The sequence below is a fragment of the Sminthopsis crassicaudata genome, chromosome 1 (assembly GCF_048593235.1).
Source record: "Sminthopsis crassicaudata isolate SCR6 chromosome 1, ASM4859323v1, whole genome shotgun sequence".
NCBI lineage: Eukaryota > Metazoa > Chordata > Mammalia > Dasyuromorphia > Dasyuridae > Sminthopsis > Sminthopsis crassicaudata.
Window position 1 is genome coordinate 574,758,665 of NC_133617.1, and position 24,919 is coordinate 574,783,583.

The following is a 24,919-nucleotide window of genomic DNA, read 5'->3' on the forward strand; positions in this document are numbered from 1 at the left end:
TCTCTCTCTGTCTCTCTGTCTCTGTCTCTCTGTCTCTGCCTCTTTCTCTCTGTCTCTGTCTCTCTCTGTCTCTCACTCTGTCTCACTCTGTCTCTCCTCTCTCTCTCTCTCTCTCTCTCTCTCTCTCTCTCTCTCTCTCTCTCTCTATATATATATATATATATATATATATATATATACACACACACACACAATTAATTATTTATTTATAAATATGTTTATAAAAATATTTATATTGCTAACATTTTCATTGCCTTAAAAATCCTTTGCATCATGCTATATATAATTGAATCCAATTCAATGATTGATTTAAATGATTCTCCTTGTTACCATAGTGACTTAGAAAATAAGAACAAAACTGTTACCACTGCTGCAACCCAAAAAACCTCACACATGACAAAGCAGAGAAATTAGGGAGAGTTTATTGTAGTCCTTGACAAGACTTACATTTGTACATTTGCTATAGCTATAGAAACTCTCAATCTAGAGATTTATTTACGTTTTATTTCTGTCATACCAGCAGACAGAGTTAGGAGAGGGGATGGGGAGATAAAAATCACTTCCTGCCAAACTGGGGGAGGGGAGGTGGTACTTTGATGTCCTGGCCTCTCTCCAGCTTCTTTTCACAATCCACCAAGTAATTGACTCCATCAATGACGATCTGGACAAGCTCAACCTTCAAGAATAAAAACGATGTATTATTGAATCACATAAAAAGTACATGTACCATATTGATCAATACCATCAAGAGTGGGTTTAAATGAACATTATATCTCAGTAAACAATGCCCCTTCCCAGATCTCTATGAGAGTTGGTAGGGAACTTGAGACCTCCAAGCCCTGAGAGGGGAGACCTTTGCCCTATCACCCACCCACCTTCATGTCTTCTCCAGTGTACCTCCAGTTGCCTGCTCTCTCCTATTTGTGTCTATCTTCAGTGCTTCCATGTTCTCCCTCTCTGTTACATCAAATTTCCATCTAACTGGTTCCATGGTCTATGTATTTCTCTTCCTGCTCTCCTGGGTCCTTGAACCCCGTGTCTCTCTCCCTCCAATAACACGCAGCCCTTTCCTGCTTCCTTCCCTTTCCCATGTCCTTGGATAAATTCATGTTAGGAAAAATTGTTTTATGTAGAAGTCTGCAGAACTGTCTATTAGCGTAAAGATAGAACTCTGGCATTGTTTGTTTGTATGTATGTATACACACACACACACACACATATATATGTATTATATATATATATATTATATAACTTTGATATAGTATATAAATTCCAGCTACTGTACTGTTGTGATTATTTACATATTATATTTTATTATTACATATTAATTTCTTGGATCATAGCTTTTCTTTGGTAGAACTTTAAGAAATTAGTTTCATATAGTTTCTGCTTATTGGAGAGAATTTAAGGATAATAATAATAATAGATATAAAATGTTTTAATGTTTGCAAGATATGTATGTGTGTATAGATAAATACATATATGTAAATATATGTGTATGTAAATATATATGTATATTGTGTGTATATGTAAATGGATTAATTGATTTACATATATTTGATCCTTGAAGCAACTCTATGGGATAGGTGCCATAGATATTATTATTCCCATTTAAGAGATGAGGAAACTGAGATCTTGGGAATGTAAGTGACTTTCCCATATCTTTTATATAGCTAGTAGGAGTCAGATTGGAAGGATTAAAAAGAAGTCTTTCCTGGCTCCCAGTTCCAGACTCTTTCCACAATACATTACTAGATACTAGATTCAATTAAAGCTTTTTATAATTTCTTTATATCTTAGTTACCATATTATTAAAATGTGAAATTTGAAGCAGGTACTCTCTAACTCATTCTTAGAGTCAGTGACTTTGTTGGGCAAGGCAGCACAAGCTCTCAGGGAGGCTAAATCTGCTGGATTTCTGGAGCTCAAGAATTATGAGGTGCAGGGGGTTAAGCCAATTGGGTGTCTGGAGTGTTTGACAACAATATGGTGGATTCCTGGAAATGGGGAAAGAGGGGTTGAGGAGAGCCCCCCGATACCTAAGAAGTGGCAAATTTTGGCCCAAGTTGGAAAAAGAACTCTGGGATTATTAGCAATGGGGATCAAGGACTTGTGCTTTCAATATGGGTAAAATATGAAGATCCAGTTTTTAAAATTAAAAAAAAAACTTTAAAAGTCTATGGTGGCATTTTAATAGTAGTAAAGGAACTCATACTCAGATTTATAACAAACTCTTCCCCACACTTACAGAGGAAAGAACCAGAGAAAAAGGGACTATGTTGTGACATAAAGGACTTAGATATTATGAAGAATTAAAAAAGAGAGCAATAAGATTTTAAATTATATTGCTTTCTAAAAAGTATTTCCATTTAATTAATTAATTAACTTTTAATTTATGGAATAAAGTGACCATTTCCCTACTATAATAAAAGAGATGATTACATATGAAACTATAAATCTATTATGCACAACTTGCTCTTCCTTTCAAATATACAACAAAAGTATCATTTAAATTTATTTTTTTTTCTTTTTCCCCTCCTCTGCCTTAAAGATAGCTACCATTAGACACAAAGGTAAATTATATATGTATACACATATATGTATGTGTATATATTATATGTACATGTAAATATATATGTATAAGTATCTATCTGTATATATATATGTATATGTATAAAATTATTCTATACATCTTTTTTTTTCTTTTTCTGGATGCAGATGGCATCTTTCTTTATATATCTTTTATAGATCATTTATGTAATAATGATAAATAAAATAACTTGCTCAAAGATGTTCTTAAAACAATATTGCAGTTACTGTGTAAGCTATATTGTTGATAGGATTATGGTAAATTTGCTAGGCAAGAGAGGAAGATTTTATAGCAAATACAACCTACAAATAATATACAGTCTCATCTCTCTGAAACACTTTATGAATAGCCTTGTCTAAAGGCAGATTAATGAACAAAATGATCACTCGTGGCATGAAGATCAGAATATTTCATTTGTTTCTCTTCCCTCAATTTTAGGTAGCATACATATTTCCTGACTTCACATTGGTAAATATAGTCAAATCTTTAGCATAATACATTTCCTACTGCCAGGGCTTATTAGAATAGTTTGCAGGTTTATATTGGTGAATGATAATTCTACTGTGAATTTCTTTTTTATATTTTTTGCAGATTATCATTTTACACAGTGTTTAAGTCTCACATGATTCTTTTTTGTGCCAGAGTAATACCATATAAAATACTGCTTTCCCAGGACTTTACCAAAAATGGTAAATGTGACCCAGAAAGGAAAAGGTATTGCAAAGAGGCCTGTAATTTTATAATCAAGAATGGAATGTTTGATTTATCCCTATGCTGAGTTAAGCTTTCATATAGTTTGCTTTAAGGAAGTAAGAGAGACATATCACCTCTGATCGACCAATGCGATCTATGTTAGAGATATCATACACGTCTGCAACTGCTGCAGTGTCAACACCACCTGTGCCACGCTTCTGTAGTCTTAGATTCTCCAGGATCTTAGAAAAACGGGGATCCTAGAACAACAGATAATAACTTGTGGTTAACTAAATAAGTGTCAAGGCAGATTCACTATTGTTAATATAGTAATTACAGAAAAAGCTAACAATAACAGATGTTCCTAGACTTTTATTTTCCAAGCATCTAGTTTCTCCATATTTAATGTATTCATTGATTGATTTAAAGAATTTAAATCATGAAGAGACAAATCTCTTTGTACAACTTTTCCAATTGTAGAGTAATAATCATGTTTTAGGGTAGGAAACAATTTTCTATAAACCAAGTCAGAGTTAATTCTTTTATTCACAAAATTAATTTATTGATGCAAGTAATAAATGAATGACTGAGAAAGCATTGATTAATCCCTAACTATGTGCCAAGCACTATTTGGGGGGAGGGGGAAACACCACATATAGGAAGTTGCAGCTGCAAGCCAGATACTAAAAATGTCTAATGATCCTTAAAATACTATGGCAAAACATGTGATAATGGATCTTCTTTAGTATTATTTCCATTAATAAAGCCATATTTATTATTTTATTTGGAATTGCCTGGCAGGGACTTTGGTGATGAAAACTTTCTTTTCTAGGTCATTTGTGGCTATGGTGCTTCTACATACTTCTTCCAAAGAGTTGTCATTCTAAAGGATATATTCAGGTACAGGCTGGAACTATGGCCTGTGTGGGGACAGAGTGGGAAAGCTATTTTTCTCTAAGACTTGGGTTTCCTACCTATTGGTGAGACCTTTCTCCATAAGGATTGCTCCTTTGAATGATGATTGGGAATGACTGTAATAATTATTTAATCTAAGAGATTAAGAAATTTTCATAAAAAGAGAATATATAAATATAAAGAGAATAAGCAACTTCTTATGGGAAAAAGAGTTTTCTGTAGTATAATAAACTGGGATGGGGCTGAAGGTTACTGGTTAATTAGAGATAACACAATTTAAAATTAATAAGAAAATATGCAAATGAATATAACAGTGACTGAAGAATAACCTAACAGTGAGTAAGCAATTATATGCATTAGCATCTGTTTTTATATTGTACTGCCTAAGGACCACTAAAACTTTCCATTTAACTTATGGCTGAAACCTGTTATATATATTACCTCCCTCTATTAGAATGAGTTATTTAGAAGGTAATCCTCTAAAGAAAATTTGAACCTATACTGTTATGCCCATGTCAGAGATGAAGAAAGAAAATTTTAGAGAAATTATTTTTAAATTATTGGACACCAGTCCATCACATGTCAATCAATGAAAGATCTCTGACTCATTCATTCACATACCTTACTGAGTTTTGGGATTCTCACATGAACACCAGCTCGTAATCCGGTTCCGAGATTGGAAGGACAGGTCAGAACGTAGCCCAGCCGTTCATTCCACATGAACTCCCAACCTCGACCTTTGATTAATCTTTCCACCTACAAGTAAAAAATGAACAAATGCAGGGATTCAATGTGGTCTGTGTTAGGAAAGGTGAAGTTCATTTTAAAGTAACTACTGATGTGCTGTATAAGATTGATCTAGATGATACTGGGAAAAATGTATATTAGTTAGGACTAATTATTGACAACAAGCTTAGTATCTACTAACAGTGGGACCTAGTTATCTATAAAAAGCTTTCATTCTTAGGAGCAATAAGAAATAAAAAAACCCAATTCAAATATAGCAGAGCCATAGTTAAAATCACACATGACCTAGCAGCAGCTACATTAAGAAACCACAGGTCTTAGAATACTATATATTGACTAGTAAGAGAACTGGGATTATGACTGCAAATGTCACATCCAAGAAAGTTAAGCATAATCCTAAAGGAAAAAAAACCAGCAAAAACAGACATTCAGTGAATTGCCAGATTGTCAAGATTTTGTTGCAAAAAGACTTGAACTTAATAGAAAATCTTACACATCAGGTCCAAGAGAAATCTAAGATAAATAACAAAGATTAATTAATTATAAGGGACTCAATAAGGGCAAACTACTTATGTTTTATTATATGGCAATATAAACTATATATTTAAGATTATTATTAATAATTGATAGTCTGAAAGAAAGATTGGGGTAGATCTGAGCATGATGTGATTCTAAAAAGTAAAATTATGTAGGAAAAGGTAAAAAGAATAATTGTCATATAAATGAGAAATGAGAAAAAAAACTGACTTAGAAGAATTAGATTGGAGAGGAGGACTAATAGATAGTTCTAACATCTTACAATGAGAACGAGTTAAAGAAGTAACAATACATATATTCATATATAAAATATATATGTATGCATCTATATATACCTAGAAAGATATACATTTTCTAAATTCAGAAAAAGTAGGTATGGAGTACAGGGAGAAGGAAGAGAAAATAAGGGAGGGAATTTTAGAAGAAATCCTATTCATATCACATGAGAACAACATATCCATTTAGAAGGGAATAAAAATCTTCTAAATTTATAAAGAAATAAGAGAGTAAGGGAATAGGAGTGGGGTATAGAAGTGTGTTTGGATTAACAGGAGTGGGATAAGATATAAAGATTAATAGGAATGGGATAAAGAGGGCACAACACATATATTTATAAGACTTTAAAAGTCTTCTAAATTCAGATGGAAACAGGAGGATAAGGAGAAAAAGTAAGGGGAAAAAAAAGGGCAGGGTCATTGAAGGGGGCTAGGTTAAGTAATAGGAGGGCAAGGAAGCAGGTAGAAGTAAAGCAGAGGAATCAGGAAGGATAGAATATAAGAGATACACACAACATAAAATAAGGATCAGGAGTAGGGTTTGTTTTGTTAAAAAAAATCAGAGGTAGAGATTATAATCTCAGACAAAACTAAAACTAAAATAGATTTAATCAAAAGAAGAAAAATAGCGAAACTATGTGTCACTCATATTAATCTTGTTTTAGACTATTTAAAATAATTAGAAGGTTTAAGGTTGGAATATTGTTGTGGTACAGGAAATAATGAGTTAGTGGAGTTAGAAAAACATGATATATGAAGGATGATGTTTTTCGCCTTTAGAAAAAGGTCATAGTATGGTCTTACACAGATGCAAATAAATAAAAAAAAATATATATATATATATGTGTGTGTGTATGTGTATGATTATAGATTTCTACATATAGGTCTGTGTGTATTATATATATGTGAATATTATATGTGTGCATATGTATATATGAACATACATATACACACATGTACATATATATGTAAAACCTATAAAAGAAACCTACAAGGAAGCAAAGATGGAGAACTGAATACAGTGTGTACTATTTATTATATAGGCTTTCTTGAATTGGAAATTTATTGCTTTATGTTTTGAATATCTTTTATGTGCTGCTGTTCATTTGGAAATTTTTTTCTTTTCCTATTTTGCATTTAAGATCAAAATTTTACAAAATTTAAAAAAGGGAAAAAGTTCTTATTCAATTTAAAGTTACATTAATGAACTATAATGTCTAGCTCAGGGACTCTTTAGTAGTCTGTGAAACTTATAAATCTCTTCTCAGAAAAATATCTTAAAATTCATAAAATAAAAAAAGAAAGCTGTGTAGTATAAAGCTGAAGGGTTGAAAGAACTGAAAAAGTTTAGCCTGGGAATAGAAGAAAGTTTAGGAAGGAAATATGGTAGCTATTTTTAAATAGTATGGAAAGAAGAGAGTAGACTAATTCTGTGTTGTTCCAAAGTTCAGACCATGCATCTAAATGTTGAAGTTATAGAGAGATTGATTTTTAACAAAATAAATGGGAAAACCTTTAAAAATGAATATTGCTTCAAAATCCAATGGGCTATCTTTCTAAAATGATTAGCTCCTCATTAACTGGAGATGCTTAGGCAAAGGTAAAATGACTTACTTTAACAGGGCTGTTTTAGAAGGGATTTCTTTATTGGGTAGAAGATTGAACTAGATGCAATCCCTTCCATTCAACAACAATTATAACATGTCTTGGGAAATAGAGTGATAAGAAATCAAATTTGGGCTTTCATAAGATTTCCTAAGGACAAAGGGCTATTATCACTAATGATGATGTTCTGTCTTAGGAGGTTTTAGTACATTAAATAAGATTTGCCTTTCTTGTCTTCTAAATGGAATTTTCCCAGTCAGGGGAATCTCTCTAGAGATTCCTAGAAGTCTGAAAAGGAAAAAAAAATTAATATTTTAGTGTTGTTGTTGTTGTTGTTGTTGTTGTTGTTGGGTTGGTTTTTTTTTTTTTTTTTTTTTTTTTTGGCAAAATGATTGGGATTAAGTGACTTGCCCAGAGTTATGCAGCTAGTAAGTGTTAAGTATCTGAAGATGAATTTGAATTCAAGTCCTCCTGACTCCAGGGCCAGTGCTCTATTCACTGTGCCATCTAACTGCCCTGAAAAGTTTAATATTTTAAAGATTTATTACTTAAAATAACATTATTACCTCTTTCAATCCACGACAGAATCGCTCAAATACTCTTTTCATATTTCCTCCTTTTTCCATAGAGATTACCCTGGTATGATCTTCCTCATTAATCCAGATGAGGAAAGTCTTGTCATAATTGTGCCTGATAAGAAAAAGAAATTTAAGACTTGTGTTGTTTTATTTCAAACCTATGAACAATCCTAGTTTGTCTCAGCAAGTTGATTGCTTCCTTTAAACTCCCCTCTTTCCCCTAATCTTTCTTAATTGTGCTTGCACAAGGGGCACAAAATAAAGTTCTCTTGATAGGGCAAAGAATAAGAGCTATTGAAGGATTTCATTCTTCTGCCCACCAGGAGCATCCCACCTTCTCCTCAGAGCATTATGGCCACAGCTTGACTGGGGCACACCTATTTGCTGTTGCACTAGAAATGACATTTAGTATTCTAACTGGACCTGCTGCTAAGAGAAGAAGGTGAAAGAAAGAGGAAATTTCTGGAAAAAACATTCTCCCAGAATCTCAGAATGTTCAGGATACAAAAAAATGCAAAATACAAATCTCACACATATGTGTTACCTGGTACCTGCTTGGGGTAATTTGCTTAACATGGTGCTTTGAATTTTTCCCTCATTTATAAATGGCTCAGGGTAAGTGAATAAAATTAGACACTTAAGGAAGGAAATTGGCCAAATTGGCCAAAATAAAAATGATTATAAGTTTGGTAGCCACTTTTCTTAAGATGAACTTTATTGAAGGTTTTTTTTTGTTTTTGTTTTTGTTTTTTTTTTTTTTTGCTTCATCTTGGTGCAAATTTATTGATAGTAATTGGAATGTTCCCAATTTCTTTTCATATTCTTGATTCAAGTTTGGTAGCCACTTCTCTTAGGGTGAGCTTTATCAGATTTTTTTGCTTCACTTTAGTGCAGACTTATTAACAGTAATCGAAATGTTCCTCATTACTTTTCATTCTTGCTCTAGACACATTCCATGAAAATGACTCAAAGGAAATAAAATGCCATAAAGGGAGTAAAGTGCCATAAAGTAGGTGCCTTCCACACCTGGATCACCTTTTTTCCCCTTCAATTTTTGTAGCAATGTTTCTCATGCAGAATACATGCAAACCAAATCAATTTCCTTCACTTCATGGAACCATCACAATACTTACAAACGCACACACAGTCTCTCAAAATCTGTTTTCTCAATTTAGCTGAAGCTGAGCATGCTATGAACTGCAGAGCACAATAGTTGCAAGGTTAGGATAAGCCAGGTGATCTATGAAAAGATCCTTTACACATAAAACACATGTATTTAACACAGTATGTGCCGTACCAGATTCCTCTGGCATCTGGCCAGTCTCGGGCCATCCCTGCACATGTTAGCAATGGAGATACTGGCTTATCGAATAGAAAGTGATCCTGCAAGCCAAAATGTACATGAGAGAGAAAGAAGGTTGAGAACAAGCAAGGCAAAAAAAAATGCTATTTCCTTCCAATTCCTCAGATCTGAAAGGTTTATCACTAGTTCATCTTCCTCCTTCCACCCTCTAAATGTATCTTGACCTCCTTCTTTTTCTCTATCTACCCTTGGTAATCTCATTCACTTCCATAGTTTCCTCTATAACTTCTATGCAAATGATTTCCAAATCTATTCATTCAGAACAATCTTTTCTTTTTTCCCAATCTTTTCCCAAATTTCTAGCTGTCTAGTGAATATGTGGCCCAAATGTCCTTTGGACACTTCAAACTCAGCATGGATCAAATCAATCCCACCCTCCCTATCCTCGTTTCTTTATAATCACCTAGTCTCCAAACATCGGAGTTGTCTTTTATTATTCTTTTTTCCTCACTATGATTAACCAGTTACCAATTGTCAGTTTTGATGACTCTATGATATTTCTTGTACCCATCTACTACCAACATCCTAGCTCAGGCTATTTTAGCTTCATAGACTATTGTAGTGGCTTCCTAGCTATTCTGACTGTCTCTAGTCTCTTTTTCAGTCCATTCTGCAAATAGCTGTCAAAATAACCCTCTATATACACAAGTCTGACCTATGTTACCCTCCTGCTTAGCTTTCATCTCACATAAACTACAAAAATTATTCATACCTAATATAAATTTTTTTCAAGTCTCATCTATGAAATCTTTCTCTTTCTTCAAAGTTCAATAGTTATGTCACCTCCTCTAGGAAGTCTTTCCTATCTCTTTATACCACCTCCCCCTGCCCAGTAGAAATTTTTCTCTTCTTCCTCAGATTTTCTTAAAGGACAGTGATTAGATTTTTTTAAAGGGAGGGTTTCATAAAAGCCTTTATTAATTTTAAGAAGCTGTTGCATGTTCTCATCCTGGCCTGGTTCCTGCTGAATAATTAAATTATTCATGTGAGTTCCAATTGGCTATATTTCTTGTGAGTCCAGATCAGAACAATGAACATTCTTCTTGCTCTTTCTAAAGTATTGGAACAGGGGAGGTGGGAACAGGGGATCTTTTTGGTGATGGAAGAAAAGGTAGGGGAATTCTTAAGGGCAGCATCTCTTTACAAGGCACAACAGGGACAGTATTGGAACAGACGAGAATGTTTCAGAAGATCCTGCAGCCGCTGAGGCTGCCAGAGATGAACCCCCTTTCCCAGGGATATTTCTTGATGTATATGCTGTCTGTCTCTTGCTGCTCCAGTTCTTGTTAGGTGAATATCAAAATTTAAAGTCATGATCCTGAAATCCAAACCCCAATTAAACAAACAAACACCTTAATACCTTAAGCTGCTGGTCTCCAGAGTGCGGATTGGGACCTCCTAGTGATCATGACCTTACCCAAGAGGCCTGGCCCACAATCATTTAGAGGATGAGAAGGTGAGTCACATCCCACCCATTGGTTATATCCAATCATCGGATTTGTCCAATAAAGCTTCACCATCCTTATTCTGTAATTCACCACAGCCACAGTGGAATCATCCAAGTTCTCTTTTTCTGAGCCTCCCATCATCTCCTTACACAGTTCAAATCTAACTTCTACCAAGCACCCTAGTAGCAATTATGCAGGTGCCATGGGAAATTTCTACTCCTTGGGTAAGGTCATGCTTCACAGATCACCTTGAGGTCTTACAGGAGCCCTTTGAAGAGTAGAATAGTTATCAGAGAATAAGAGACCCGTGTTCCCCATTTTCATTTTATTTGGCTCAGAGGATAATCAAGTATGCCTGTATTGTGACAGATTTCTGGATCTCTATCTTTCAAGCCAAACTTAACCCTCATCAAACTTCCCTATGAGTATCAAAGGCACCATCGTCCTAGTCACCCAGGTTCACTACTTCAGTATCAACTTTGACTTATTTTCCTTCACTCCATATATTCAGTCAGTTCCAAATCTGGTTATTTAGTCTAATATTTTAATCTTCTGTCTCTTTCTCTTTACTCATAAAGCCACTATCACCAACCTTGTTCAAATCCCAATTTTCTCTCTGTTGGTGTTTTACTATAGCCTTTATAATGGTCTCTTTGCCTACAGTCTCTCCCCTCTTCAATCCATCCTCCAGATAGCCACCACTGTGATTCTCTTTAAACATCTATCTAACTCAACTTCTCAATAATCTTCATTGGCTCCTGATTGAATGAATAATCCTCAGGTGATATATGATGTCATTTTTATCTCTTTTTAAAATGTCAATTTTTGTGTATAAATTTTATAATAAACCTTATGATAGTAACTTATAAATAAATGTACATTTACTGGGAATATATTTCAAAAATGTTATACAGCTAATTATTTTGTATAATCCAAAATTTTGAAGACCCCCTTCCTTGAGCTTCTAATGGCCATTAAGATCCTATCATTAACTAGTTTTCTCCACTAAAGTTTGACTCCAATGCCTCATCACAACAAAGAGGTCACCCTGGGTTCTCCAAAGTAGTTCGTGAATAGAGGAACTTTGTCAGGTCCTGTTAAGTTAAAAAGATTGTGAGTAGAAACTTGGTGATAGTCTGTGCGTCTGCTGTCAGGATCAGCTGTCATTTGGAGAAGCTTCTCACCAAATAAATGGTTCACAGCAGAATGAATTTTTCAACCACAACATCTCATGAAGACTGTCTGAAAAGATAATTCAGGGTTGCAATCTGCATAGGTGAAAGAAATACATACCGTCATTGGCCAAATCATGAATCCTCGAAGGATACTTGTCCATAGTACATTTTCATCTCTGAGCAGTTGGGTTGTAAAACCATATCTTTACTCCTTTCCCTAAACTCAATATACTTAAGATTTATGAGAAATACTTAAGTGTCCAGAGTCTTTATTTTATTTTTATTCTGAGAACAAGGCAGTGGTAATTCTGCCTTTTCATTATCTCTCTCTGGGGTAGATTGGCAACCTCCCTCAGTTTTGGACTGGGCTATCTGGGTACCGGAAAAGCTACAGGAAGGAGAGATAATGAATTACAATGATATCAAATGTATAAAATTGCCACCTCCTACACCCCTACCCTGGGTTACTCACATCAATGAGCTGTTGCTGTTCCTGCTCAGTCATTTCAGTCAGCTTGTAATATTTCCCAGCCAGGTCTCCCTTCAGCCCTTCTAGGGCTGTGATGGCAACATTTTCCACCTCTCTTCTCTCTGCCCGGGAGCAGGCTGGAGGCAGGCTAAGTCCACGGATACTACGTCCTGTGCGGACTCGGGATGACAGAACGTAGCGCTCGTCAAACTGCCCATGGGTGATCTAAACAGAAGAAAGGCAGTGTCTCCAATGCACCCCCAGTTCACAGACCCCAGAGGGCTCATTACAGTCCCGTACTAGATTTTCCCTTTCTACTTGTTTCCTTCCAAAGGGTGTAATTGTTGCTTGTTCACTTCTATACTCTTTTTGTGTTAATATCCCTTGGATACCATAACATTGGATTGTTGGATCAACTTGATGAATGAATTTGTTCAAAAGCTTTTACAATACTAGCACATTGGAACAGCCTTTGTAGTTTGAGAGATACATTTATAACAAACACACAAGTATTTTAAACTTCTAATGGACCTGAGATCTTGTCAACATGGCCACTTCCTGAACTAATAGAGATCACGATTTCCCACTCATCTTATTTTCAATGAATTTTAGTTATGTACTTCTGTAAATATTACGCAAGGGATCCACTCATCATTTTAAGAGTTTTCTAGTTCTTATAATGTTGTGTGGATAGCACTGGACCATATGCACTGACTGAAGCAGCTAGGTGGGATAATGGATAGAATCCTGGGCCGAAGATATGAGTTCAATTCCACTCTCAGACCCTTTTTAGATGTATGACCCTGAAAAAGTCACTTAAATTCTATTTGTCTCAGTTTCCTCAAATGTAAAATGGGAATAATAACAGCACCTACCTCAAAGGATTGTTGTAAGGATCAAATGAAATATTTATAAAGCAATAAGTGTGATGCCTGATACTCAGTAGACACTTCCCCCACCTTTAGCTATTCCTTAGTCTTGTCACATGGTGAACCATCTTCTTTCCTATCCTCCTTCTCTCTAACTACTTCTTTGTTTAGTCAACTGGTATTTATCAAGTTACTTTGTGCTGAGCACTGTGCTAAGCAATGAAAATATGAAAAAAGCACAAAAGGCTTTAAATAATGGATAGCAAATTAATGGAATTTATAAGGACTAGTAAATATATATGTATATAAATAGTTTCAAAAAAAACTTAAATAAACTAATTCACAAGGAAACTAAAGATATGTGTGTGAATAGAACATATTCTTAAATGAAATGTATCCTAAATATAAATGTTTAGAATCCATGTCAATAGAGCTTCATCATTTGAAATTGTTTTCATATAGGTCTTCCTTGACCCTTACAATAACTCTGGGAGATAGATAGGACATTTATTATTTACTGCATTTTACTGATATGAATGTTAAAGTTAATAGCAGTGATGATAATTATTTGTAAAATGTGTTAATGCATTATCTCATTAGAACTTTTACAGTGATATTGAGATTATTTATCCCCATTTTCCAAAGGGGAACATTGAGACTCAGAGTTTAAAGATTTGCCCTAAGTCTCACAACTGGTAAATATATGAAGCAGGATTTACACTTAGATCTTCTGGCTCTTATGCATCCCTTACAATATCCCTGAGGCCATCCTCCCTCCTATTAAGTAATTGGGCCAATAGTATATAGCAAGGAAGTGTCAGAAATGAGACTCACATAAGATCTTCTCTTGTTAATCTCATGTTTTTTCTGATACCACAGAACTCCAAGGAGGTACCTACAAACATGTTCCTGAGTGTCCCTCTCAAAGATAAGAAAGAGAGCTGCCTTTCTTTGTATCTCCAGTACTTAGCACACTGCTTGGAACATAGTAAGGACTTAAATGCTTGTTGATTGACCGACAAAGTGAATGGAACATGGGCCCAGGTCTGACTCAGGCCTATTAAAAGGCATTCAAATGCAGGGGTTGTTCTATCTCTTCAAGTCCCTTTGTAAGAATATACATGATAACACACACACACACACACACAGACACACACACACACACGAAAAAACCAAAAAAATCAATCTCCAAAAAGCCCCTTCAACTCAACTCATCTACATTGTGGGAAAGTGAAACATGGGGGCAAGAGTTGTATTGAACATACCTTGGATGCATCCAGGTCAGTATGGTGCTTCATCACTGTTGGATCATAGCCATTGTGTCTTAGCTTAATGACTGGGTCAAAAAGCTCTGCAAAAACCTGTGGAGGGGAAAGGACATCAGCTTAACAGTCTTTTTTTTTTTCCATTGTCCATTTACCCAGAGGCTGATACACAGGATCTGTTTAGCAAGGATCCTTTTCTCCCTTGAATTCCTGGGCTTTTGATATTGCTGTTTGTCCTTTACTCTCAAAGAGGACCAATAACATCAGGAAAAGTGATGTCATGACTTGCAAGTGAATTTGCAAATGGATTTAAGTGAAGCAGCCATGCAAAGTTATCAATCTTACTCTCTCCTGAGGAGCCATGTGAGTGGCAAGACATAGATCTGGATGACTGGAGATGACCCTAAATAAAGGGCTGACCTTGCCTTTTTAAGCTAAAGTCTTTCCCAGGTCTTAGTTTGTCAGGCAATGCTCATTCAGTGACTAAGGGTAGGTAAAAAATGAGGTAAAAAGACCTCTTTTATCAATTTTAAAAAAATCAACCCAGGAAGGGAAAAACATCAGGATTTCTGGTCATAACAGAAACAATTGCTATTTACACTCACTCTGAGCCATCAAAACACAATGACCAAATGAGGTTTGGACTGGGACCTATTGTTGATCAGTCCATGAGAGCCAGAATAACTTGGGTTTAAAACATGGCACTTTAAAAATAAAGAAAGAAGTCTAGCATGTACTTGTAAGATTTCAGTGATCAAAATTTATATTCCTTTAGACAGATCACCTGTAGATCATCTGTAGGTGAGGGGTTTAACTCTCCATATGGATGGAGGAAGAGGAGGGATAAAAGGGAGAAAGGAAGGAAGGAAGGAAGGAAGGAAGGAAGAGAATAAGAGAAGGAGGGAAGGATATTGATAGGAAGAAATGGATAGTGGTTTTCTTTTCTAGGCAGAATCATCTACATTTGCCTCTGCCACCTTACCACACATTTATTCTTCAGATTCTTGCAGTCCAGTTTTTGTCCTTATGACCAATGATGTTCCAATTAACAAATCCAGTGACCTATATTTATTCTTTACTCTTTTTGACCTTTTTACATCATTTGGTCATCTCTTCTTGTAATAGTCTCTCTATAATAGAGATAATCTCTCTTCTAATAACTTTCATGATCCCATATTTTTATGCTTCTCCTATTTTTCATCACTCCATTTTCCTTCTCCCCTCTGATTTATTTTTTATTTTATTCTTTTGTATATCTATCTCCCAAGTTTTGCTACTGCCTTCTTGTTTTCTTTCCCTTTCTTTTCCCCTTTGGGGATGTCATCCTCTTCCATGACTTTAGTAAAAATATCTCTATATTTAATTCTCCATAAGCAATGCCTTATTTATCCTTGAGATCTAGTCTTCCATTTCCAGTCATCTAGTAGATTGCTCTACTTGGATGTCCCTCCAAAATTTTAAATTCATCATATCAAATACTGAACATAGTCTTTCTTCCCAAACACATCTTTCCCTAACTCCTCTGTTTTTGGTGATGACATCACCATTCACCTATTTCCTCAACTTTGGCAGCTAGAGTCAACTTTGACTCTTCTCTCTCCTTATCTCCTACCCATCAGAATCTTAGATTTTTGACCCTAAGTCCCCCGCTTTGAGAGATGAGCTTTTGCCTTTTCTTTCTGAGGCAAGTCTTTCCTCACCCACTCCTTCAGATCTACATCATGCCAGTATCCCTTTTTATCTCCATTAATCCTTCATATGTTGTCTTCTCATGTTAAAGTATAAATTCCTTGAGAACAAGGACTCTCTTGCTGTTTGTATAATCTCCCAGGTTTAGCAGAGCATCTGTCACATAGTAAACATTTTATAATGATCTATTTATCTCAGGTAATAAGTGTTATTAAGTACAAACCATGTGCCAAGAACTGTGCTAAATGCTAGGGATACAAAAAAGAGGCAAAAGACAGTTCCTACCCACAAAAGCTTGCAATTGAATTCTCTGTCTCTCTCTCTGTCTCTCTCTCTGTCTCTCTCTCTTTCTCTCTCTGTCTCTCTCTGTCTCTCTCTCTCTCTCTCTGTCTCTCTCTGTCTCTCTCTGTCTCTCTCTCCCCCCCTCATTTCTCCAATATAATCAGTTGATTGTCAGTTCTACTTTCACATTATTTCTTGTAAGGGGCCTTTAAATGGGTGCCACAGCGCATCGGGAGATTGAGGCCCGGAAGTAATTTCTGTGGATATTAGGACTGCCCTTGGGCGGGATCCTGGCCATATTGAGATAGCTTTGTAATGGGTGACTCTCTCGCTGATTGGCTGTGTGTGTGACCTCACAGGCCCTATGTAAGCCCACTGCAGGCAGCAACCGCCCTCTTTAACCTCGTGCTGTTCACCCTGGCTCCTAGCCTGGGTGGCCAAGCCAAGATGGGTAGCCAAAAGAGGTAAGGGTTTTGGTAGTGAACACGTGGGTCTTCTGACCAGGTGTTCACTCGGGAACCAACAAGTCAGGGCATCAGTCAGGGCATTATGTGAGTAGGTATAATAAAGGCTTTTAAGATTACACGTGGCTGTTCTTGAGTGAGCTACCGGTTATTAAGCTATAGATTCAAGAGATTGTGGCCAGAGACCTTAGAAGGCCTCAGAGGAGGCAAGCCGGGTAGAGTTCACACTGCAAAGGACAGTGGTCAAAGGTACTCTGGTGGGTCTAGGACAGACTAGTAATTGTAACTGCCAGGAGAGCACGCTACAATTTCTTCTATTCATCTCAACTTCTAATTCCCACTACAATCATACAAGGTCAAGCCTTATCATGTCTGATCTAATTTAATATATTATGTATCTTATAACATAACTAATTTTCCTACTCTAAGTTACCTCTTTTGCAAACACTTCACACCCAAATAATTTTCTTAATATAATGTTCTGATCATTTTACCCTTTTACTTGAAAAATTTCAGGGTCTCAAACACTGCCTGTAAATCAATGTTTAAAGTTCTTATTCTGGGATTCAGTGAACTCAGTCTTTTTTCACAAACACATTTCTTGTTTAATTTACTATTCCTCTTTTAAATGGCTATTTCCAACCAAGTTGGATTACTGATTGTCCTTATGCTTGTTCTGCTCTTTCTAATTACTAGGCCTTTGCTCACACTACCCTTTACTGTCTAGCATGGACTCCATTGTCCCCTCCCCCCCCTTTCCATCTCTTAAAATTCCTTTTTCTTCAAGGTTCAAGTCAGGTACCATTTCCTCCAGGAAGTCCTCTCTGGTCACCTTGCTAAAAGTGTTTTTTTTCCTCCTTAGATATGTCATTAACACCTGTCTGAACCTCTCTTTTTCACTGCTTACATTCTAACTTATAACACAGTTTTCTGTAAGCATTTCTTATACTCCTCATTAGATTGTGAGATCCTTAGGAGGTGGGTCTCTGTCTTATTTAATTTTATATCTTTAGGGTCTAGACAAGTACCTTTGGCATGACAGGTGCCAAGTAAATGCCAAATTAGTGGAATTGAATTGACAAAAATCATACAACTTAGCCATGGAATATATTTCTCAGCAGGAGGTATGCTATTCTGCCTTCAGTAAATGAAATATAAACTGTAGGAATTTTAGGTTATATCTTCCAGAATATAGTTGTATATAGCTCATCCCTTTGAGAAGTAAAGGGAAACTAGAATTATCTGCCTAAATCATTCTAAAGACTCTCACTGATGTTGTGAGATCCAAATGCATCCTTCTATTTGCCTTCAAGTAGAATGAGGAGCTGATTCTTTAGCCCTTTAACAGCTTCTTGGGGCAAGAAACCAACAGCATTACCTCATAAGATTCTTCATCGCCAGCCACCATGCCTACAGTTTTAATGAAGGGATGGCCAGGGTTGTCCACACCAGTCTGGATACACTGGTCCAGGGTGTAGCCATTGGGAGTCATCTTGTCCCGAAGCCTAGCATAGATGCCTGGTGTGAGACACTCAGCCATGCAGTTGTTATGCTTGCGTAGGTCAGGATAGTCTGCACTGCAGAAAAAAGAAAATACAAACCTTAAGTGGGGATGCATTTTGGGAACCATTTCCTGGTTTGGGTGACTCACAAATAAGAAAAGGATTGAGGGGAGAGGTATTGAGAGTAGGAATTAGCATTTGCCCGTAATCCATTTTCCTACTATTTTTTCAGAAGAGCATTTGCATAAAGCATGGGGAATATTTGGCTACTCAACTGCTCAGGAAAAAAAGTGAATTCAGGAGAATTAAGATTAAAAACACAAGTAGCTCAAATGTGCTATCAATCATGGATAGAAATTGATGATTCTCAAGAAAACATAGTACATAACAACAAGATTATGTAATGAGCTTTGTAAATATTATCTCATCTGAGTCTCATACCAATAGTAAGAGGTAGATGCTATTCATATCTCCATTTTACTGGTAAGGAAATTGAAGCAGGCAAATATTAAATGACTGGTCCAAGATCATACAGTCAGTAAATGTCTGAGTCCTACTACATAGCCAATAAAGGTCGGAGTCCTATTTTAAATTTAGATCTACCTGACTACTCCAGGTAGTGGTCTGAATCATTAAACCAGTTTTGTATCTATCTATTTGATTATCTAGCTTCTTAAACTTTTTTATTAAAAAAGAAAAAAAAAAACAAAAAAAAACTGTGAGTTGTGACTACATATGGGATCTCATAACTGAATGTGAGGGCTATGAAATTATGGTTTATTAACAGTAAATGTTTGATTTGTTTACCTATTTTATATATGTGGGAGTCACGTAAAAGTTTCTCAGGTAAAAAGAGGTCACAACTTGAAGAAGCCTCTAGCCTCTACAGCTTGTCAACAAATATTTTAAGAGAGACTCAGTTCAATACTTTAGTGAAATTAAGGTAGACAATTTCTCTGGTGTTATCTTGATTCATCTTTAAGTATTATAAGGATTCTCATATGGAAAGGGGTATTGAATGCAGCCAGCTATGGGATGACCTGACTTCAGCCTTTGAATCACTAAATTGCCTGAGGACACTTGTTCAAAGTAGCTTTAAAAAGCCAGCTTAAAAAAAAAAAAACTACAAAAAATTGATTATCCCTGGAGCTCACTGTTCTGACTTGATGCTACCATTCTTCAGCCTCCCCAGCCTTTAGCTGTCTTCGCAGTTAAAGTATATTTAAATCCTACTGCTTTTGCTCCTTGGAGGCCCTCCTGACTTCTGGTGTTATGAGCTGTTGTGAATTGCATTTCCTTTGCTTCAATTAAAGTCCCTTTTTGTTGCTACCAAAGGTACTTCTCAGTTAACATAAGGATTTCAGTTGACAATGGATGGAATTTGTTCTGCTTGCCTGCTGAGAATGAGACAAGGAATGATAGGTAAAAATTGGAAAGAGTAATATTTAGGCTTGATATAAAGAGAAACTTCGCCTACATTAAAATTGTTCTAAAGTGAAATGGGCTACCTTGAGAAGTAGTGGATACCTCCTCATTGGAGGTCTTCAGGTGCTGGATCAGCACTTGTTGGATATTAATCAATCAATAAGTACTAAATAAGCACCCACTGTCTACATACCAGGTACCATATTAGATGCTGGAGACATAAAGACAAAAGGGTAACAATTCCTACCCTTGAGTTTACAGGATATATGTTTTACAGAGTATTTTTCAGGTAGATGAGTTAGGCTAAAAAGGGTATTCTTAAATTTCTTTGTGTCCTGGACCCCATTAGCAATATGGAAAATCCTATACACCTCTTTTCAGAATAATGTTAAATACATAAAATAAAATACATAGGACTATTAAACTACAGTTATTGAAAAAAATTAAGTTCTTAGACCTCAGATTAAAATTACCTAGCATGAGTTGGGTACTGAGGTCTCTTCCAGATTTAAAATGTTATAATTCTTTTTTTTCCTAAACGTTATTTCCATATTTGTCATGTTGTACAAGAAAAAAAAAGATCAAAAGGGAAAAAACACAAAAAAGAAAAAGAAAAAAAAAGATGAAAATATTATGCTTCAATCCACATTCAGTCTCTATAGTTCTCTCTCTGGATGTACATGGCATTTTCCATCCCAAGTCTATTGGAATTATCTTGGATCACTGAAATGCTATATTTCTGTGGTATCCCTGTTAAAGAAAAAAGATTATCTGGTGTGCCTGCTTCATAATTCGACTCGATTATATGCTTAAAGATGGAGAGCACATCGTTGTTTATTTGTATCCTTTGTGGAACTAGCCTATAGTGCCTTCCACACAATAGACATTGGAATGTTTCTTATTTGATCATCTCTAAGAGCAGGGCAAAACTGGGAATTTTCATTCCTATAAACCACCATCCCCACCACATACCAGTTTCCTGGCACTGAGAAGCATGCCACTGACTCTCACATGAAGTTATTTTTTAAGCCAAGGGAAATTATTTACCTTGCAGGAAAGAGCTTGGTCCTTTCCTGAGCATGAGCACTCACACTCTGCTGATTCAGCAGGTAGCTACCTGTTAAGGCACCAGTGCCAACAGTAGCCAAGAGCAGGGAGGCACTTCGGCCAGTTAGAAACCGAGAGAAGGCACTGGCCATCCTTCTTCTTGGGAGATTGCCTAGATAGAAAAAAGAAGTGTAGTTGGATAACAGCACTAGATGACCTTCATTGCTAAACAGAGGTAAATGATAGCTTGTAGCAGGATTCACTTTTATGTATTATAGAGGAAGATTAGAACAAAGGCCTTTGGAACACAACTTTAGAGAATCTAATCGATAGAGCCCTCTGGCATCCCCACTCATACCCATTTAGTCAGCAATGCTAGACAGAAGCTTTGATATCACAAATTAAAAAGCAGTAATCACATGGAACTTTACTTCAGTGCTGATATCTGAAAACGATTCTCTCAATCTTGAAGACAAAAGAATTAATGAAATCTAGAAAGATAAATGGGCAAGCTCTTAAAGTTACTACTTATAATGAACAAGGTATAAATGTTAACGAGTGTGCTTTATTAAAAAGAAAGAGACAGAGAAACACAGAGAGACAGAGAGAAAGAGAAAGAGAGAAGGAGAGAGGAAAAAAGGGAAAGAAGAAGAAAGAGAGAAAAAGGAAAGAGAGGGGGAAAGAGGGAGAGAAGGGAATGGGCTTTTTTTTTTTTTTTTTTTTTTTTTTTTTTTTTGCATGTCCTGGTAGTAAGTGAAATGATTACCTTTTTAGAGGTATTCATAAACTTTTCACATCATTGGCTGGCAGCAGAACAGCCATTGCTTTTCCCTATTCCTCTCCATGCCAGACCCAATGTGTAGTCAAGATTATTTTATCCCTTGATGACTTCATGAGAAAGTATTATAGTACAATGGGGAAAAGATGGGCTCTAGAGTTAAAGTATCCAAATTAAAATTCTACCTCTGATACTTTGTGTCTTTGAATAATACACTTAATTTTCTGGGCTTCCATTTCCTCTACTGCAAAATGAAAGTGACTGGCCGAGATCCCCAAAATCCCTTTCAACTTTATGTTCATGAACCTATGACATATCAACATTATTTTTATTGGTTTCTACACATTTAAAAAAGAAAGTAGCTACTCTTCCCTTACAGGACTTCAGAGATGCTTTCATATTTTGGTCAGTTAACAAGTAAATATTAAATGCTTATTATCTGCTAGGCACTCAACTAAGTTCCAGTTTCCACCTCTCCAAATTAAGGGTGTTGAACTGTGAGATATGGGGCTGCTTTTCAAATCAAGTTTTATAATCCAGAAACTTCCATCTTACCAGGAAGTTTGTCCTTCTATCTAGTAAAATGTTGAATTGGTAACTTGATGGTTTCAAGTAGCTCAGCTTGGCAGAAAGCCTTAATGTCTCATTTCTCACTCTTTAACACTTGTCACTACTATAGGTCTTCATCACCTCATGTCTGATTCCTGATTGATTTTTCAGCCTCAAGGCTCTTCTCATTTTAATCCATTCTCCACAGATCTGACAAATCGATCTTCTTAAAACTCATGCTTTAAGTATTTGTTAATACCCATTTATGTTTTTTTATATTTAAATTGTACCTTTTGTGGTAAAGGAAATAAATAGCTCTCCTGTACCTGATATTGACTACTTTTCTTGTACAGTGAGTGCCATTCTAATAAAGATTTTTAAAATCTCTCTTGAATAAAAATATTCTTTGGTTATGCTTAAACTTCATTTTAGAGATTTCTTCCTAGAATTCTAGAATGGGGGAAATGAGCCAGAGAGTGCAAGAAATACCTTTCCCCCCTTCTCTGGGATCAGGGTCCTTAAGAATTGAGCTCATTTTGGAATGAGTCCAAAGGCAGGGTCCCTTGCATGGTTGTCTAGACTGCAAAGGACCCTGAGGTTAAAGTCCTTTTCCAACAAGGACCACCTGGATCTAACCCAAGCTTACCCAGGAACTGAACAAATTCTTGCAGACAGGACTTAAATTTTTCCTCGTGACTGAACTAAATCCTTATTGTAGATTTTGTTAAGTGAGAATCTTTCACCTTCCCTCTCAAAAATGTAGTATATTAAGGTTATGCCTATAAAACTACATTGGGATAAAAGCACTTCATCTTTCTGACAATTCCACCACCTTTGGGACTTTCCCTGTTTGAGAATATGCTTCAAACTCTATTTAAATACTCTCTGTAGCTGATACTCTCATTTAGAAAGGGAACCTAATTTACTATTTGTACAGATAGGACTGTATGGTATAAATAAGTAAAGCTTTCACAATGTCTTTGGAGGAAATTTGTGTAACGGATGTGACCAGCTTGCCTCTAAAACAGTCAGGATGCAGCTTATCTTATTTTCCAGGCAGGATTGTTTTATATCAGAAAATGTACCTTGTAAAGCCGCTGGGACAGGAGTTTGGAGGAGAGAGAAATCTATGAAAAGCTATGTTGTTTTCTTCAATTCCCTTCATGCCCCTTAGCATTAGTATAATCTCACTGAGTGAGTTTGTTAAGAGATCACACAGGAGAGGTGATGAAGGGCCAGCCTGGCTATGGTATGTCTCCCTTGGATAAAAGTTGAATATCTAGATATATATCACGGCTCAATTCATAGCCAGAGGGCCTTGCAAACAGTATGAGTGACCTAAAAATTCATTTTGGCTGAAAAACTACTTATTGCCAAGTTTATTTTTTATAGTTGTCTTATGCATAGAGATTCAGTTCCCTCTCCTCTTTGTCCCTGGAGAGCAGTATTGACTGCTTGCTTAGGAGACTCAGTGAGGAGATTAGTGAAGACTGTCTTAGAATTTCTAATACTTGGCAGTTATTTGAAAGGATGTTTTTTTTCTGGTAGCATTTCTTCTGGGAAATGTAGAAAGGTCTAGAAGGACTGAACTCTAAACTGACCATCTTTCTTTGTTTTTCTCTCCCTTCACAAAAGTCTTTCCTCAGAGCCTCACTTGATTTAGAGGTCACTTGGGCATTACAGATACATGAAAGATCCAGGACTGCATTAGCAACTCTCTAACAATACTTATCACAATCCATCTAAGACTTATTTTAAAAGTCCTAAGTAGTTGTTTGAGATATATAGATCTCAAATGATTTGTCTAAAATCACACAGCTAGTAATTGTTCCCAAGGTAAAATTTGAATCTAGATCATCCTAATTTCAAGCCAAACATTTGATCTATGACATCATGCTACCTTTATGTGGAAGACAAAAATATGAAACAGCACTCAATACTATGCATCTTCTATCCCATTTCAATCAAGAATGGTAGAATGGTGTAAAGGGGGCTAAAGAATGCTTCAAATTCCCTTGTTGTTAGTTTCCAAACAATAATTTAACTGTTGGCACTGCAAATGTGCCATCTTTGTCTAATCATCAGTGAGGGGGCAGCTAGGTGGTGCAGTGGATAGAGCACCAGCCTTGAATTCAGGAGGACCGGAGTTCAAATCTGGCCTCAGACACTTAATACTTCCTAGCTGTGTGACCCTGGACAAGTCACTTAACCCCAGCCTCAGGGGGGAAAAATAATCATCAGTGAGGCAGATACACTTCTGAAGGTCCTAAAGAACATCCATAGCATAATAGCTTGCACATAGTAGATGCTTAAAAAATCTTGGTTAAATTGAATTGAAATATTCTAAAGAGATAAAAGAGAAATATAAAGGACCTCTATGTGCAAAGATATTTATGTCAGCTCTCTTTGTGATGACAAAGAATTGGAAATTGAAGGAATACCCTTCAATTGGGGAATGCTGTTATAATATATGATTGTGAGAATATCACTGTGCTCTAGGAAATTATAGGAAAGATAGTATCAGACCAACAAGAGAAGATGTATGTGGACTAAATCAAAGTGAAGTGAGTAGAACCAGGAGAACCAGCAATACTATAATGATAATCAACTGTGAAAGATTTAACTACTCTGATCAACCAATGGATCTAAAACAA

General features: G+C 36.1%; 1 protein-coding gene across 1 annotated transcript in view; it reads right to left on the reverse strand.

The window, feature by feature from the left end:
• Positions 1 to 406: 406 nt before the first annotated feature.
• Positions 407 to 24,919, reverse strand: part of CKMT2 (creatine kinase, mitochondrial 2) — a 45,628-nt gene continuing 21,115 nt past the window's right edge. The window contains exons 2-10 of the mRNA XM_074282183.1: positions 20,939 to 21,110; positions 18,343 to 18,541; positions 14,530 to 14,625; positions 12,399 to 12,620; positions 9,238 to 9,323; positions 7,929 to 8,052; positions 4,820 to 4,954; positions 3,418 to 3,543; positions 407 to 676 (exon numbers count right to left, since the gene is read on the reverse strand). Of these exons, the coding sequence (XP_074138284.1) occupies positions 557 to 676; positions 3,418 to 3,543; positions 4,820 to 4,954; positions 7,929 to 8,052; positions 9,238 to 9,323; positions 12,399 to 12,620; positions 14,530 to 14,625; positions 18,343 to 18,541; positions 20,939 to 21,090 (1,260 nt within the window). The 5' untranslated portion in view covers positions 21,091 to 21,110 and the 3' untranslated portion in view covers positions 407 to 556. The remainder of the gene's footprint in view (positions 677 to 3,417; positions 3,544 to 4,819; positions 4,955 to 7,928; positions 8,053 to 9,237; positions 9,324 to 12,398; positions 12,621 to 14,529; positions 14,626 to 18,342; positions 18,542 to 20,938; positions 21,111 to 24,919) is intronic.